The sequence below is a fragment of the Tachysurus vachellii genome, chromosome 20 (assembly GCF_030014155.1).
Source record: "Tachysurus vachellii isolate PV-2020 chromosome 20, HZAU_Pvac_v1, whole genome shotgun sequence".
In the NCBI taxonomy this organism is placed as follows: domain Eukaryota; kingdom Metazoa; phylum Chordata; class Actinopteri; order Siluriformes; family Bagridae; genus Tachysurus; species Tachysurus vachellii.
Genome location: NC_083479.1, coordinates 18860424 through 18874278, shown reverse-complemented (window position 1 = coordinate 18874278; position 13855 = coordinate 18860424). Strand labels below are relative to the sequence as shown.

At 39.8% G+C, this 13855-nt stretch overlaps 1 protein-coding gene across 2 annotated transcripts in view; it reads left to right on the top strand.

The window, feature by feature from the left end:
- Positions 1-12524, top strand: part of unc13bb (unc-13 homolog Bb (C. elegans)) — an 86252-nt gene extending 73728 nt beyond the window's left edge. For both annotated transcript variants that reach the window (XM_060895342.1, XM_060895341.1), the window contains 9 exons: positions 993-1081; positions 2345-2491; positions 2705-2828; positions 3067-3117; positions 5714-5791; positions 5872-6019; positions 7814-7906; positions 8557-8716; positions 9528-12524. In XM_060895342.1, the coding sequence (XP_060751325.1) occupies positions 993-1081; positions 2345-2491; positions 2705-2828; positions 3067-3117; positions 5714-5791; positions 5872-6019; positions 7814-7906; positions 8557-8716; positions 9528-9813 (1176 nt within the window). In that variant the 3' untranslated portion in view covers positions 9814-12524. The remainder of the gene's footprint in view (positions 1-992; positions 1082-2344; positions 2492-2704; positions 2829-3066; positions 3118-5713; positions 5792-5871; positions 6020-7813; positions 7907-8556; positions 8717-9527) is intronic.
- The last annotated feature ends 1331 nt before the right edge of the window (positions 12525-13855 follow it).

Here is a 13855-nt window from a genome sequence, read left to right as displayed (position 1 = left end):
AGTGTCAATTATCTGAACATAACATTAAGCAGTTAATGATTTGCTTCAAACTTTTTGTGCTTGCAATGAATCAGTTAGAAGCTAAATTAGTAGTCTGTGCAGTAATTATCATCTCAATAGTCTCAATTATCCTTAAAAAATCATAAAACATTCCTCATTATAAAAAATCAGTGTGTTTCATCATATGTGGTAAAAGTACTGGTTTTAAATATCTGATGAAATTAAAATGCTGTTTTGATGTTTACTGTCTAACTCTCACAAAACACAAGTTCATCTACTAACAATGGTGCTGTGTTCGGCTTTAACTCGGAAGTGGGAACATGGGGTTATGGTTATGATTAACAGGATAATTACAGGTACAAACTAAGGAAAACCAAAGCCTTTATGTTCATGCTCTGAGCGGCCATGTTGGTTCGGTCGAGGAGAGTTTTAGTCGAATGCAGCATTAAATCACAAGCGACTGTTGCAACAGCATCGTCAGCCAATAAGGTGATTTAATGCAAATTAGCCGCACCAGTTCTCTCAGACGATTGGACGAGCTCAGGACGGCTCTGTTTTCTCAAAGATACAGTCTGAGTCTTTTGTTGAATTATTATTATTATTAAACCTCTGAGAAATAATACGATGATGCTGTTTCTGTTGGGTCCCTGATGTCCTTCCCATGTGTAGTTACAGAACACGGTGGCAATCGATCAGTGCATTATTTATGTACTCATTTTTTTCCCATAAAAAGGTGGACACCAACAGTACAAAGGTGGGTTCAAAATTAACCATGTATGCATCAACACAATTTCAGTTCTGCTGGGGTTTCTGTAACTGAGGATTTGGGGGATTTAGTGTTTTTATGTCACACTGGGGTTGATGTTCACTTCCAGGAGGTCACTTGGTGCAGCTGTTATGAAAGTGCAGATGTTTATTTAAGGATGGTTTACCTGTGTAGAAATAGAATAAATTAGATTGATCGGTGTGTGTGTGTGTGTGTGTGTCTGTAGATGGACACAGAAGCCAGTGACACCCTCAATGAGCTACAGGTGAAGCTGAACAACGTTCTGGATGAGTTGAGCTCCACGTTTTCAAATACGTAATGCTTCATTTTATTACATTATATTATAGTTTACATACTGAGAGAGTGAGTGAATGTAGCACTGTATCTAATACACTGAGAGTGAATGCAGCACTGTATCTAATACACTGAGAGTGAATGCAGCACTGTATCTAATACACTGAGAGTGAATGCAGCACTGTATCTAATACACTGTAAATGTAGCACTGTATCTAATACACTGTAAATGTAGCACTGTATCTAATACACTGTAAATGTAGCACTGTATCTAATACACTAAGTGTGAGTGAATGTAGCACTGTATCTAATACACTGAGAGTGAATGCAGCACTATATCTAATACACTGTAAATGTAGCACTGTATCTAATACACTGTAAATGTAGCACTGTATCTAATACACTGAGAGAGTGAATACAGCACTGTATCTAATACACTGAGAGTGAATACAGCACTGTATCTAATACACTGAGAGTGAATACAGCACTGTATCTAATACACTATGAGAGCGTGAATACAGCACTGTATCTAATACACTGTAAATGTGGCACTGTATCTAATACACTGAGAGAGTGAATACAGCACTGTATCTAATACACTATGAGAGCGTGAATACAGCACTGTATCTAATACACTATGAGAGAGAGTGAATACAGCACTGTATCTAATACACTGAGAGTGAATACAGCACTGTATCTAATACACTATGAGAGAGAGTGAATACAGCACTGTATCTAATACACTATGAGAGAGAGTGAATACAGCACTGTATCTAATACACTATGAGAGAGAGTGAATACAGCACTGTGTCTAATACACTATGAGAGTGAATGCAGCACTGTATCTAATACACTGTAAATGTAGCACTGTATCTAATACACTGAGAGAGTGAATACAGCACTGTATCTAATACACTATGAGAGCGTGAATACAGCACTGTATCTAATACACTATGAGAGAGTGAATGCAGCACTGTATCTAATACACTGAGAGTGAATACAGCACTGTATCTAATACACTGAGAGTGAATACAGCACTGTATCTAATACACTGAGAGTGAATGTAGCACTGTATCTAATACACTGAGAGTGAATACAGCACTGTATCTAATACACTGAGAGTGAATGCAGCACTGTATCTAATACACTGAGAGTGAATACAGCACTGTATCTAATACACTGAGAGTGAATACAGCACTGTATCTAATACACTGAGAGTGAATACAGCACTGTATCTAATACACTGTGAACGCAGCACTATATAACTACCTGCCGCCTGTCCAGGTTTCAGAGTCGTATTGATGAGTGCACACGGCAGATGGCGAGTCTGCTCTACCAGATTAAAGGTCCAGCAAACGCCAACAGCCGAAACCAAGTGGAGGCCGATTCGGACAACATGCTCCGCCCCCTCATGGATTTCCTGGATGGAAAGTGAGTCAGACTCGCTTCTGTTTGTCCACCAAATGTTTTCCTCAGAACTGAAAAATATTAATTTGCTGTTTTTATATAGTGCTTAAATAATTATAATCAGTGGACTAAAACAGAAATCATATGAATTGTAATTTCATTAAAACCCTCACTTTATCTCCACGTGTGCATCTTTATGGACGTGTGTGTGTGTGGTGTGTGTGTGTGTGTGTGCAGTTTGATGCTGTTCGCCTCGGTGTGTGAGAAGACCGTTTTGAAGCGGGTTCTGAAGGAGTTGTGGAGGATCGTGATGAACAGTCTGGAAAAGACCATCGTCCTGCCACAAGGCAACGACAGCTTTGTAAGATTTTCCCCTTCGCTCTCGCTCCACTGTGCACACGGTACAAAACTGTATGTTCATCTTGCGTCAAAGACAAATAACAATATCTTGTGTATTTCTTAAATCTTACGAATAATATTCAGTGAGAATTTTTACATACAATACAGTTTGATGTCCTTTGAGCTTATACTTAATATAAATATATATATATAAGTTCATCAATAACTCATCATTTCTTTCTATGCTGCCTCTCAAACAGGGCAACATATTTTCCGCAGCCAAAGATCTCGGCCAGCTCTCCAAGCTCAAGGTAATCACATGATTAATAGCTTCACTTTAAACACAGAGCGCTTTCAAATGAACTCCTGCTGGATTCCTGGAACCTGCATCCTACAGTCCGTGATCTGGAAATAATAACAGATCAAAGTCCTCTATCTTTGAGGATGTACGAATTTTGAAAAAGAGCCTCGGACAAATCAGGCCACATAAAAGATGTGTTCAGCAGCAGTGTTTACTAACCAGCAGTGTTTACTAACCAGCAGTGTTTACTAACCAGCAGTGTTTACTAACCAGCAGTGTTTGCTAACCAGCAGTGTTTGCTAACCAGCAGTGTTTACTAACCAGCAGTGTTTGCTAACCAGCAGTGTTTGCTAACCAGCAGTGTTTGCTAACCAGCAGTGTTTACTAACCAGCAGTGTTTACTAACCAGCAGTGTTTGCTAATGTCAGGTTAGACTAAACTCCTCCTGAGTGTTGTGTTCATGTTGATGATTGAAAGTCTTCGTCATATATGAAGCTCATATGAAAGTAGACATGACGAAGACTTTCAATCATCAACATGAACACAACACTCAGGAGGAGTTTAGTCTAACCTGACATTAGCAAACACTGCTGGTTGGTAAACACTGTGAAGCACTTTGGTCAGCCATGTGGCTTCACAGTGCGTTTGACATACACACACATACGCTTAAGAATACACACATGCACAAAGTAGTTCAAGAAACTAAAATAAGAATTCTTAAAAAAAATATATGTATATATGTAAATAAATATAAAAATCAATAAATATATAATAAAATAACCAGTGTAAAAGAAGGTGAGATAAATAAAACCATAAACCGGATGTGAACAGACATAAACCCCTGGGCAAATCATGAAAAGGCTAGAGAAAATAAGTGGGTCTTTAGCATGGACTTAAAACTAGATATGGTGGGTGCCGTCCTAATCTCTAGTGGCAGGGAGTTCCATAGTCTAGGACCGGCCACAGAAAAAGCTCGCTCACCTCTACGCTTAAGCCGTACACGAGGAACCACCAACATGGCCTGGTCAGATGAACGAAGACTTCTAATTGGAAAATAGGGATGAAGGAGTTCAGATAAATAGAGAGGAGCGGTATTATGGAGAGACTTGTAGACAAAGAGTAAAATCTTAAAATCTATTCTCTGCGAAATCGGCAGCCAGTGTAGAGATTTAAGAATGGGAGTGATGTGTTCATGTTTGCGACAGCTAGAGAGAAATCTGGCAGCAGCATTTTGAACGAGCTGGAGACGCGTAATCTGAGTTTTAGATATACCGCAATATAAAGAGTTACAGTAGTCTAAGCGAGGGGTTATAAACGCATGAACAGCCATTTCTAAAGTCTTTGGGGTAAGAAAATGTTTAATTTTGGAGAGAATCCGCAGTTGGTAAAAGCTAGACCCAATAACAGACGAGATGTGTTTGTCAAATTTTAAGTGCTGATCGATATAGATGCCAAGACTCTGCACTCGTGAAGATCTAAAAACAGATAAACTCTCTGGGTTGATGCTAGAGGACTGAGAGTTCTCATTTGGGCTAAACATTATTACCTCAGTCTTTTCTTCATTTAAAAACAGAAAATTTTGTGCCAGCCATACTTTAACCTCTTCTAAACATTTTAGAAGAGATGAGATTGCTAAAGGGTTATTTTTCCTAATTGGTAAGTAGATCTGAGTGTCGTCAGCATAGAAGTGAAAGGATACATCATGTTTCCGGAAAATAGAGCCCAGGGGTAGCATGTATAACGAGAATAGAGAGGGAGCTAAGATTGAGCCTTGTGGAAGGCCACAGGACAGCGCGGTGGGGGAGGAGGAAAAGTTACCCAGTTTCACTATGAACTTTCTGTCAGTTAGGTATGATTGAAACCAGCTCAGAACATTATCTTTTAGACCTACCCAGGTCTCGAGCCTTGATAATAAAAGGGAGTGGTCTATGGTATCAAAAGCAGCTGATAAATCTAAGAGAATAAGAACCACAGAGTCTCCGGAGTCAGTAGAAAGGTAGATGTCATTTAAAACTCTCAAAAGGGCAGACTCAGTACTGTGAGCAGACTTAAAACCCGATTGAAAGACCTCATAGATACAATTGTTATTCAGAAAACTTTGGAGTTGATTTAGCACAATTTTCTCCAGAATTTTTGACGTGAAAGGCAAGACAGAGATAGGTCGAAAGTTTTTTTTTTTTTTTTAGGAACAATATATTCATCGAAAAGTTCTCTTCTTTAAAGTAAACGTTGATCTCAAACCCATTTCTGCTCTCGGAGATCCAAGTGTTTATCTTCAACCACTAAAATTCTGTGTACGGTTATAAACGGAGGGGAAAAAACACAGTCCCGACTCATTTTAGATCAGACTCTCAGCCTGAAATCCTTGGTTTGTTTTTCACTGATTGAAAAAGTCCATTTCTATTCCTCTGGCAGAATGAAACCGAGTTCCTGGTAAAATTGACTTGAATAAATTAGACCGAGTTCATGTCTATTAGTGAAGGAAAGGAGACACCTTGTATACTGTACAAGCTTTTTCTCATTCAAGTATTCTGACATATTTGACCTTATTTGGACTCACAGTTGTTTGTATAAATAACGTTTTCTCGCTCCTTCTCTACCTGCAGGATCACATGTCCGGAGAAGCCAAAAGCCTCACGCCTAAGCAGTGTGCGGTCATGGACGTGGCTCTGGACACTATAAAGGTACTGGATACATCAGTCCATGACTCCGTGAGCAGTGTCGTGTAGTCCATGAGTTTAATGATTTCTTTTTCTCTCTTCAGCAATACTTTCACGCTGGAGGAAACGGGCTAAAGAAAGCCTTCCTGGAGAAGAGCGCTGAACTCTCATCGCTCCGTCACGCCCTCTCACTTTATACACAGACCACCGACACGCTCATCAAGACCTTCGTCACAACACAGCACGCCCAGGGTACGAGTCTCTCTTTCTTTCTCTCTCTCTCACACACACACACACACACACACACACACACACATACGATCACTCACTACATTTATCCACCAGACGGTCCACTGGTACCGTCTGTAATCCGCCATTATATACGAGTACACGCTCAAACAGTCAGCTAATGAAGTACGAGTCATTTCTACGTGTTGTGACGTTGCTCTTGATCACAATAATTACATCTTGGTCAATGTGAGGACAATGTTGAGTTCACTGTTGGGTGGGGCTTCGTGAGTATGCTGGTCAAGGTGGATCCTAAACTGTGTGGTGATGATGAAGGTCATTAAGCTGTAATTATGGCAATTGTCTTAATTAAAGAGCAACACATGAAATAAGAAAATACAACAGAATACAACTCAGGTTAGTTCAGAGGTCATTCAAAACCATCTCGTGTGTTTGCCTTGTGTGTGTGTGTGTGTTTTTTTTTTTTTCTCGTTTGTTTGAGCAGCTTTAAATCTCACCACCATCTTTATCCCAATCAGAGCTCTGGCTTCTCGGCCAGGTGAACGACCTCATCACATTTACATTTACGGCATTTAGCAGACACCCTTATCCAGAGTGACTTACAACTGAGCAACTGAGGGTTAAGGGCCTTGCTCAGGGGCCCAGCAGTGCCAGCTTGGTGGATCTGGGGTTCGAACCCATGACCTTCCGATCAGTAGCCCAACACCTTAACCACTGAGCTACCACGCAATCTTCTCATTTTTTTCTCAGCAGAAATATGATCCAAGTTTCTCTTAGGTCTTTAGTAATGTTTATGAATCAATGTTTAGGTCACCAAACACACACACACACACACACACACACACACACACACACACACAGGGGGACTTTAGTGTGTTTAGTCAGTCTGCCTTCTGACATGTATTTTGAAATTTAGGAGGAAACATTGGAGGAGAACGTGCACAGTGCGCAGCACTAGGAACATTTAACTCAGGACACTCGGTGGTTCTGAGGTGTTGCGTTATGAGCCAGTGGCCACTAGAGGTCACTATTGAGCCCGGTCTGTTTTCCTCCTGCAACAATTTCTGCCTCTTTATTACTGCTTCTGAGTGTCAGATCTCTGCTGTATGTCGCATGTTTCTTCCTCATCTTCTGTGCTGTGCTTCATGACTGTCCTGTCTCCTTCCTATGCTATGCTTTTTTTCTGCTGCTTCTTCTACCCCAGTGCATGATGGGAAAGGGATGAGGATTACGTCTGGAGAGAAAGTTCAGCCATCCATGGGTAGGTGATCATGTGATGCCGTTTGACTCCCCACTCCGTTTCCTAGACTACGTCACCTACAGTCTGTTTATTCTCCTGTTATCTTTATCCTAAAGAGATGATGATGATGATGATGATATTGCAGTATCACTGCTCACATTCCTGTGGGTGAAAATAAACCACACACAATTTCACGGTTTCCACTAAACTAGCAAGTTTGCCACACAAATCAGCAAAGTGAAGTTGAGTGCATAAGTTTGTGCCCCCCAAACCCAGTTGGAATTGTATCGATCCAAAATGCACGGTTTATCCCAAAGGAGTATGAAATCTTTTGCACTTCAGTGTTTCATGCAAACTTGCATTTTGTGATGCATTTTTTAATTTAATCATGAAACCACACACACACACACACACACACAAACACAAGAAAACCTTTGTAAATATGACTGTAAACATGAGCCAGAGTGACGATTTTGTTCTGATATGTTTGACAGAACTTCTGAGGATGTGTGTGTGTGTGTGTGTGTGTGTGTGTGTGTGTGTGTGTGTGTTTGTAGGCTCAGGTGTGGAGAAGCCTTTAGGAGAGGTGTCCATTCAGATTGATCTGTTCACTCATCCAGGCACAGGAGAGCACAAGGTTACGGTTAAAGGTCAGTGATTAAAGATCCAAACTTCATTTCTAGACTAATAGCTCGATCACAGAGAACGTTAACGCTGAAGATTTCTGTAAGACGACGTTTATTTAATATCGACGAAGTCGTCTCTAGGCTCAGCGCTTTGTAACTAATATTCTGAGAACGATTATCAGGACAGGTCAGTTTACACGTTGAAGTTTCTTTGTCACGTGACAAAGCTGCTTTTTTTTGGTCTTAGAGAGCCTGTTAAGGTGATAACAGGAGCTAACGTTCTTTTACAGATGTTAAACAGATGTTTTTTTACTTTTAATGGATAAATATATAACAGCACACCTTTGAGTGTGTGATTCTAAAGTTTTTTAGTTTTCCTGAGCAGCATGACATGTTTTTAACCTTGTGTTAGGCTGCTTGATAAAAGCTCTTCTCAAATATTTATTTATTTATTTTGTTTATTTAATACAAGTAAAAAAAATGTTGTAATATTATTGTAATATAATTGTAATTTTATTGTAATGTTGATCATGTTTTTCTTTCAAATGTAAAACTCAAAGCCAACAAAACACAACTGTAGCTTTCATGGGCTGTTTTATTTACTTTTCACTTTAAAACTCAAACCTCTGTAATGAACCTGGATTAAATCCCATCACTTCACTGTTTGTACCCAGTCGTGGCAGCGAACGATCTGAGGTGGCAGACATCCGGAATGTTCCGTCCCTTCGTGGAGGTGACGATGATCGGGCCGCACCTCAACGACAAGAAACGCAAATTCACCACCAAATCCAAGAACAACAGCTGGGCACCGAAATTCAACGAGACTTTCCACTTGTGAGTAAAAGACGTTTATTTAGGAGAAGAAATAAAAAGAGCACTGCAGGAGTCGTATACAGTCCAGATCATAAATGATCATTTTCCTTTTTTTCCTTATCGTCGCTGTCAGACGGAATCCTCGTATCTCCAAAACCGTTATTTTTCAGGAAATTAAAAAAACGCCGTACCTTATCTGCAGTGCACAGGGTTTAGTCCGCGTTGCAGTGGATTGTCTTGCGCTAAATTCCTGTCCTCAGACGAGCACCAGAACTAGCAGCGGTCAAGATTTTTTTTTTCTTTGAGCCCAGTGTTTTGAAGACATTTACCTCAGAAGACGTGTTGATTCGTTGCGACTCTTCTTGAGGAGAAATATGCCGCGAAGCTCTCCCGCGGAGTGAGGAAGAGGTGGACAGTTGAAGTGTCCAATGGAGTTATGAGATTTGCGCTCAAGCTATTTTCAAGACTTTAGATTGGTTAATAACTTGTAAAAATAACAGACCCACGTTGGGACTGACCAATAGCATCGATATGTGAAAAAATATGAAATTGACCAAATTTGGACATACGAGGTTTCCGCCCGACAGCGACGTTATATTTGTAACACAATCATAACACTAACACGAGCGAGAGATACTTTAGGAAACGTAGTGAGATGCCTGAGACGTGCCTGAGATGCCGAGATGAGCATCAGTCAAGCTTGCTCATTAAAATATTAGGCCACACCCATTAGATCTCTATTGCTCTTTTCATGTCCATGTTTTTGATTTCTCCTTCTTTTTCTTGCCATGTCTCTTGATGTAATCGGTCGTGTCTTTGGTGTGAACGACAGCATCCTGGGGAACGAGGACGGCCCAGACTGTTACGAGCTGCAGGTGTGCGTGAAGGACTACTGTTTTGGCCGAGCGGACCGCGTGGTGGGCGTGGCCGTCATTCAGCTGCGTGACGTGGCTCAGCGAGCGAGCTGCGCCTGCTGGTGTCCGCTGGGCTCTCAGGTGCACATGGACGACACGGGGCTGACTGTGCTGCGCATCCTGTCCCAGCGCTCGGGGGACGAGGTGGCCAGAGAGTTCGTCAAGCTCAAATCAGAAACACGTTCAGCCGAAGAGGGGAGATGAGAACCTCGAGAACCTCAGTGCAGTGATGAAGGAATATAACAGTGGATATAAGTGCTTTCTATTAGTACTGCAAGGATCCATGGGTGAGGAGATTCACCTGTCCTGTTTCTTGCGTTATGGATTTGGAGCATGGAGGACGAATTTACCAGGACGTCCTGTCCTTCAGGTCATCCTCAGATAGTGTTTTAAAAAGCAAACAACTTCTCTTTCATATGAATACACTCTCTCTCTCTCTATTTCTCTTTCTCTTTCTTTCACTCTCTCTCTATCTCTGTTACTCTCTTACTTTCGCAAAGTAAAATTTGTCAATTGCCTAGTGTATGTGTGTGTGTGTGTGTGTGTGTGTGTGTGTAAATGTGAGTGTGTGTGAGAGAGAGTGTTTGTAACTGAGTGAGAGTGTGTTTGTAAATGTGAGTGTGTGTAAGTGTTTGTGTGTGTTTGTAAATGTGTGTGTGTTTGTAAATGAGTGTGTGTTTGTAAATGAGTGTGTGTTTGTAAATGAGTGTGTGTTTGTAAATGAGTGTGTGTTTGTAAGTGAGTGTGTGTTTGTAAGTGAGTGTGCGTTTGTAAGTGAGTGTGCGTTTGTAAGTGAGTGTGCGTTTGTGAGTGTGCGTTTGTGAGTGTGCGTTTGTAAGTGAGTGTGCGTTTGTGAGTGAGTGTGCGTTTGTGAGTGAGTGTAAGTGTTTGTAAGTGAGTGTAAGTGTTTGTGAGTGAGTGTGTGTTTGTGAGTGAGTGTGTGTTTGTAAGTGAGTGTGTGTTTGTAAGTGAGTGTGTGTTTGTAAGTGAGTGTGTGTTTGTAAGTGAGTGTGTGTTTGTAAGTGAGTGTGTGTTTGTAAGTGAGTGTGTGTTTGTAAGTGAGTGTGTGTTTGTAAATGGGAGTGTGTGTTAAATGCGAGTATGCTTGTGTGCTTGTATGCTTTGATTGTGTGTGTGTGTGAGAAGATCCTCAAACAGTCCACTACACAGGGTCTCTATTTGTATTGTACACTTTTTCACTAACTCTTTTCCCCTCGTCAATGTAAATGCCTTATTTTGTCAAACGTGTCGAATTCGAAGGAAATAATTTCTGTAGTTTTATTCCACTTCTCACTGCGGGTTGAGTTTTTTTTTGTGTGTGTATTTATTAATTTATTAATACAAAGTGTTTCTGTCTGAATAATACGATACACAACCCCGAACCCGACTCTGACGTGTCTGATGGCTAACTGTGTGCCTTCTGAACTACATCCTACTGCTGTGTGTTTTTCAGACCACGGATCATCTTTCCGCTCTCGTTCTCCTCGTGAAATTTCTTACAAAATTTAGAGAGCCATCACATCACTTATGTGCAGATTTGTTACGATACGTTTTTTTTTTAAAGGGGCCGTGTGGAATTTTTGCAACCCTCCAGCTAACTGTTAAAATAACGTACACTACACGTGTTGACCAGGGGGCGGGGCTTATTTCCAAGTTTTGTATTTTTTCACACTTTTAAACTTTACAGATTTCACCTTTAACCTGTTCCACAATATTAGGAGAAGCATTCTCTATTAGACGAGTGTGAAGGATTTCGCTCTGTATTCACAAGCGTTACAAGATGACCAGTGTTCAAGATGATGTTGTGTTTGTTTATTAAATATGTTGGATAAAAAAAAGTGCCAAATGAATAAAACCTGTGAGGACAAATCTGAACGTTTGTGTCGGTGCAGTAATGTGAAATGCAACACTTTACATATTCGCACATGGATGCGTGTAAGAGAAGTCGACAGAAGAGAAAAAAAACCCATTCTAAACGAATCGTACCAATGGTGAGATAATAAGGAAGCAGAGAGGATGAGACATGATGACTGAGACATGATATTACAATGTCCTCACATTCTCATTTGGAGAAGAAGCTTTGATCCATGATGTCCACCCTTTCATGTTCGATTCACTTCGAGTCGATTTGGAATCACTTTCTCACCGAAGCTCAACCCAGTAGTGACCTCGCTCAGACACACTGACCTGCATGAAGAACTGCACCGAGGCAGAGAACAAACCGGGATAACTTTTAAACTGACTGACGTCACATACGTGAAAGCTCTCGTTCAGATCAGTTCACTAAACCAAACTCGCCGTGAACAAATGGATCCGATCCAGACGGCCGACGTTCCTGGTGATCGTGACGTCTCTGATCTTCTGTGGGCTTTTAAAATTGTCCCCCTAGTGCCACAGAGACATGTTTGTGTGCTTGACTTCAGTACAAAGTAGCCTTAATGAATGGACATTGTGTTAATCATCAAATCATTAATCGGTTGGTTCATTCGAGTCGTTTGTGAAGTGAATCAGAATCAGTTTTCTTTTTCTTGTAATTTTTTCATCCCTATTTATTTTATTATTATTATTATTATTATTATTATTATTATTATTATTTTACCCTAACACACATTATGTAAATAACATTCATCACACGAAAGCACTGCCATCTGATTACACAGAAAACAAACGAGGATGCTCGGAGTTCCCGTGATGGCGACGTCGTGTGTTTTGTTGTATTGTTGTCCATATATTTGTCTTTGTGACAATTTTTGCTTTCAGTTTTCATTGAACGCTTTTTTTCCTGCACCGACAGTATCTAAAATATTTTGACATTGGAATGTTGTATTTTATCTCGCACAAACAGTCAGTACTAAAAGAAACATGGTGTCGGTGGCATTCGATTGTGTCGAAACTCCAATAAATGACTTTTTACATTTTGTGATTTTCATTCCCATGGATTTGAATCAGTTGTTCTTTATACAGTCACATGATTCTATACATGTCACACAAAACCACACTGAAGGATAATGACGTGTAGGATCACACACACACACACACACACACATACGCTCTCTCACACACACACAGACACACACAGTAGTGTTGTAGGTTAATACTAGTAATATTTCTGTTAATGATTACATTTCATTTAGAGCATTTAGCAGACTCCTTTATCCAGAACAACATACATTTTTTTATCTCATTTTATACAACTAATGATTAAGGGCCTTGCTCTGGGGCCCAGCAGTGGCAGCCTGGTGGACCTGGGGTTTGAACTCCCCACCTTCTGATATGTAGTCCAACACCTTAAACATTAAGCTACTACATCCCACATTACTGCTGTACTTGTGTGTTTTTTTGTGTTGTCGTGTTTGTGTTTTTGTCTGTGTTTGTGTTTGCAGGTTTGTGTGTTTTTGTTTGTATGTTTGTTGCATGTTTGTGTTTTTGTTTGTATTTTCATGTTTGTGTTTGTTTGCGTGTTTGTTTTGCGTGTTTGTGTGTTTCTGTATGTGTGTTTGCGTGTTTGTGTGTTTCTGTTTGCATGTTTGTATGTTTATGCGTTTGTTTGCGTGTTTGTGTTTTTGTTTGTATTTTCATGTTTGTGTTTGTGTGTTTCTGTTTGCATGTTTTTATTTGTGTTCCTCTGTTTGCACGTTTGTGTGGTTTTATTTGTGTGGTTGTTTGCCATTTGTGTTTTTGTCTGTTTTTGTGTTTGTTTGTGTGTTTGTTTGCATGTTTTTATTTGTGTTTTTGTTTGTTTGTGTTGCAGTTTATTTATTTTATACATTGCACCTTTGAAATATTTCTGTATCCATCTCTCCCTGTGGCCTGATTACTCTGTGAAATATATAATAATAATAATAATAATAATAATAATAATAATAATAATAATAATAATAAAGATTTGTAAAAAGATTAATAAAAAAGAGAGAATACACAATGCCCAGTATTTCATTTTGGAGGGTTTCTGCATCTTGTAGTAGTTTTCTACAGTGTGTTGCAAAAGTATTTATCCCCACTTGAACTGTTAGACATTTTGTACACATACAGTATGCCATGACTCTGAACGAAATAACCCATAGTTATAAAGTTGTGTATAAAAAAAATTATAGTTTGTGAAATGATGTAAAATAAGTGCACAAGTATTCACTACTATCACAACAAATAAAGAGTCATGTGATATCTCTAAATATTAGAAATCTCAATCTTATCTGTTGTTTCGTGTAAAATCACCACCTATAAACCCAGTGATGTTTGTTTCAGT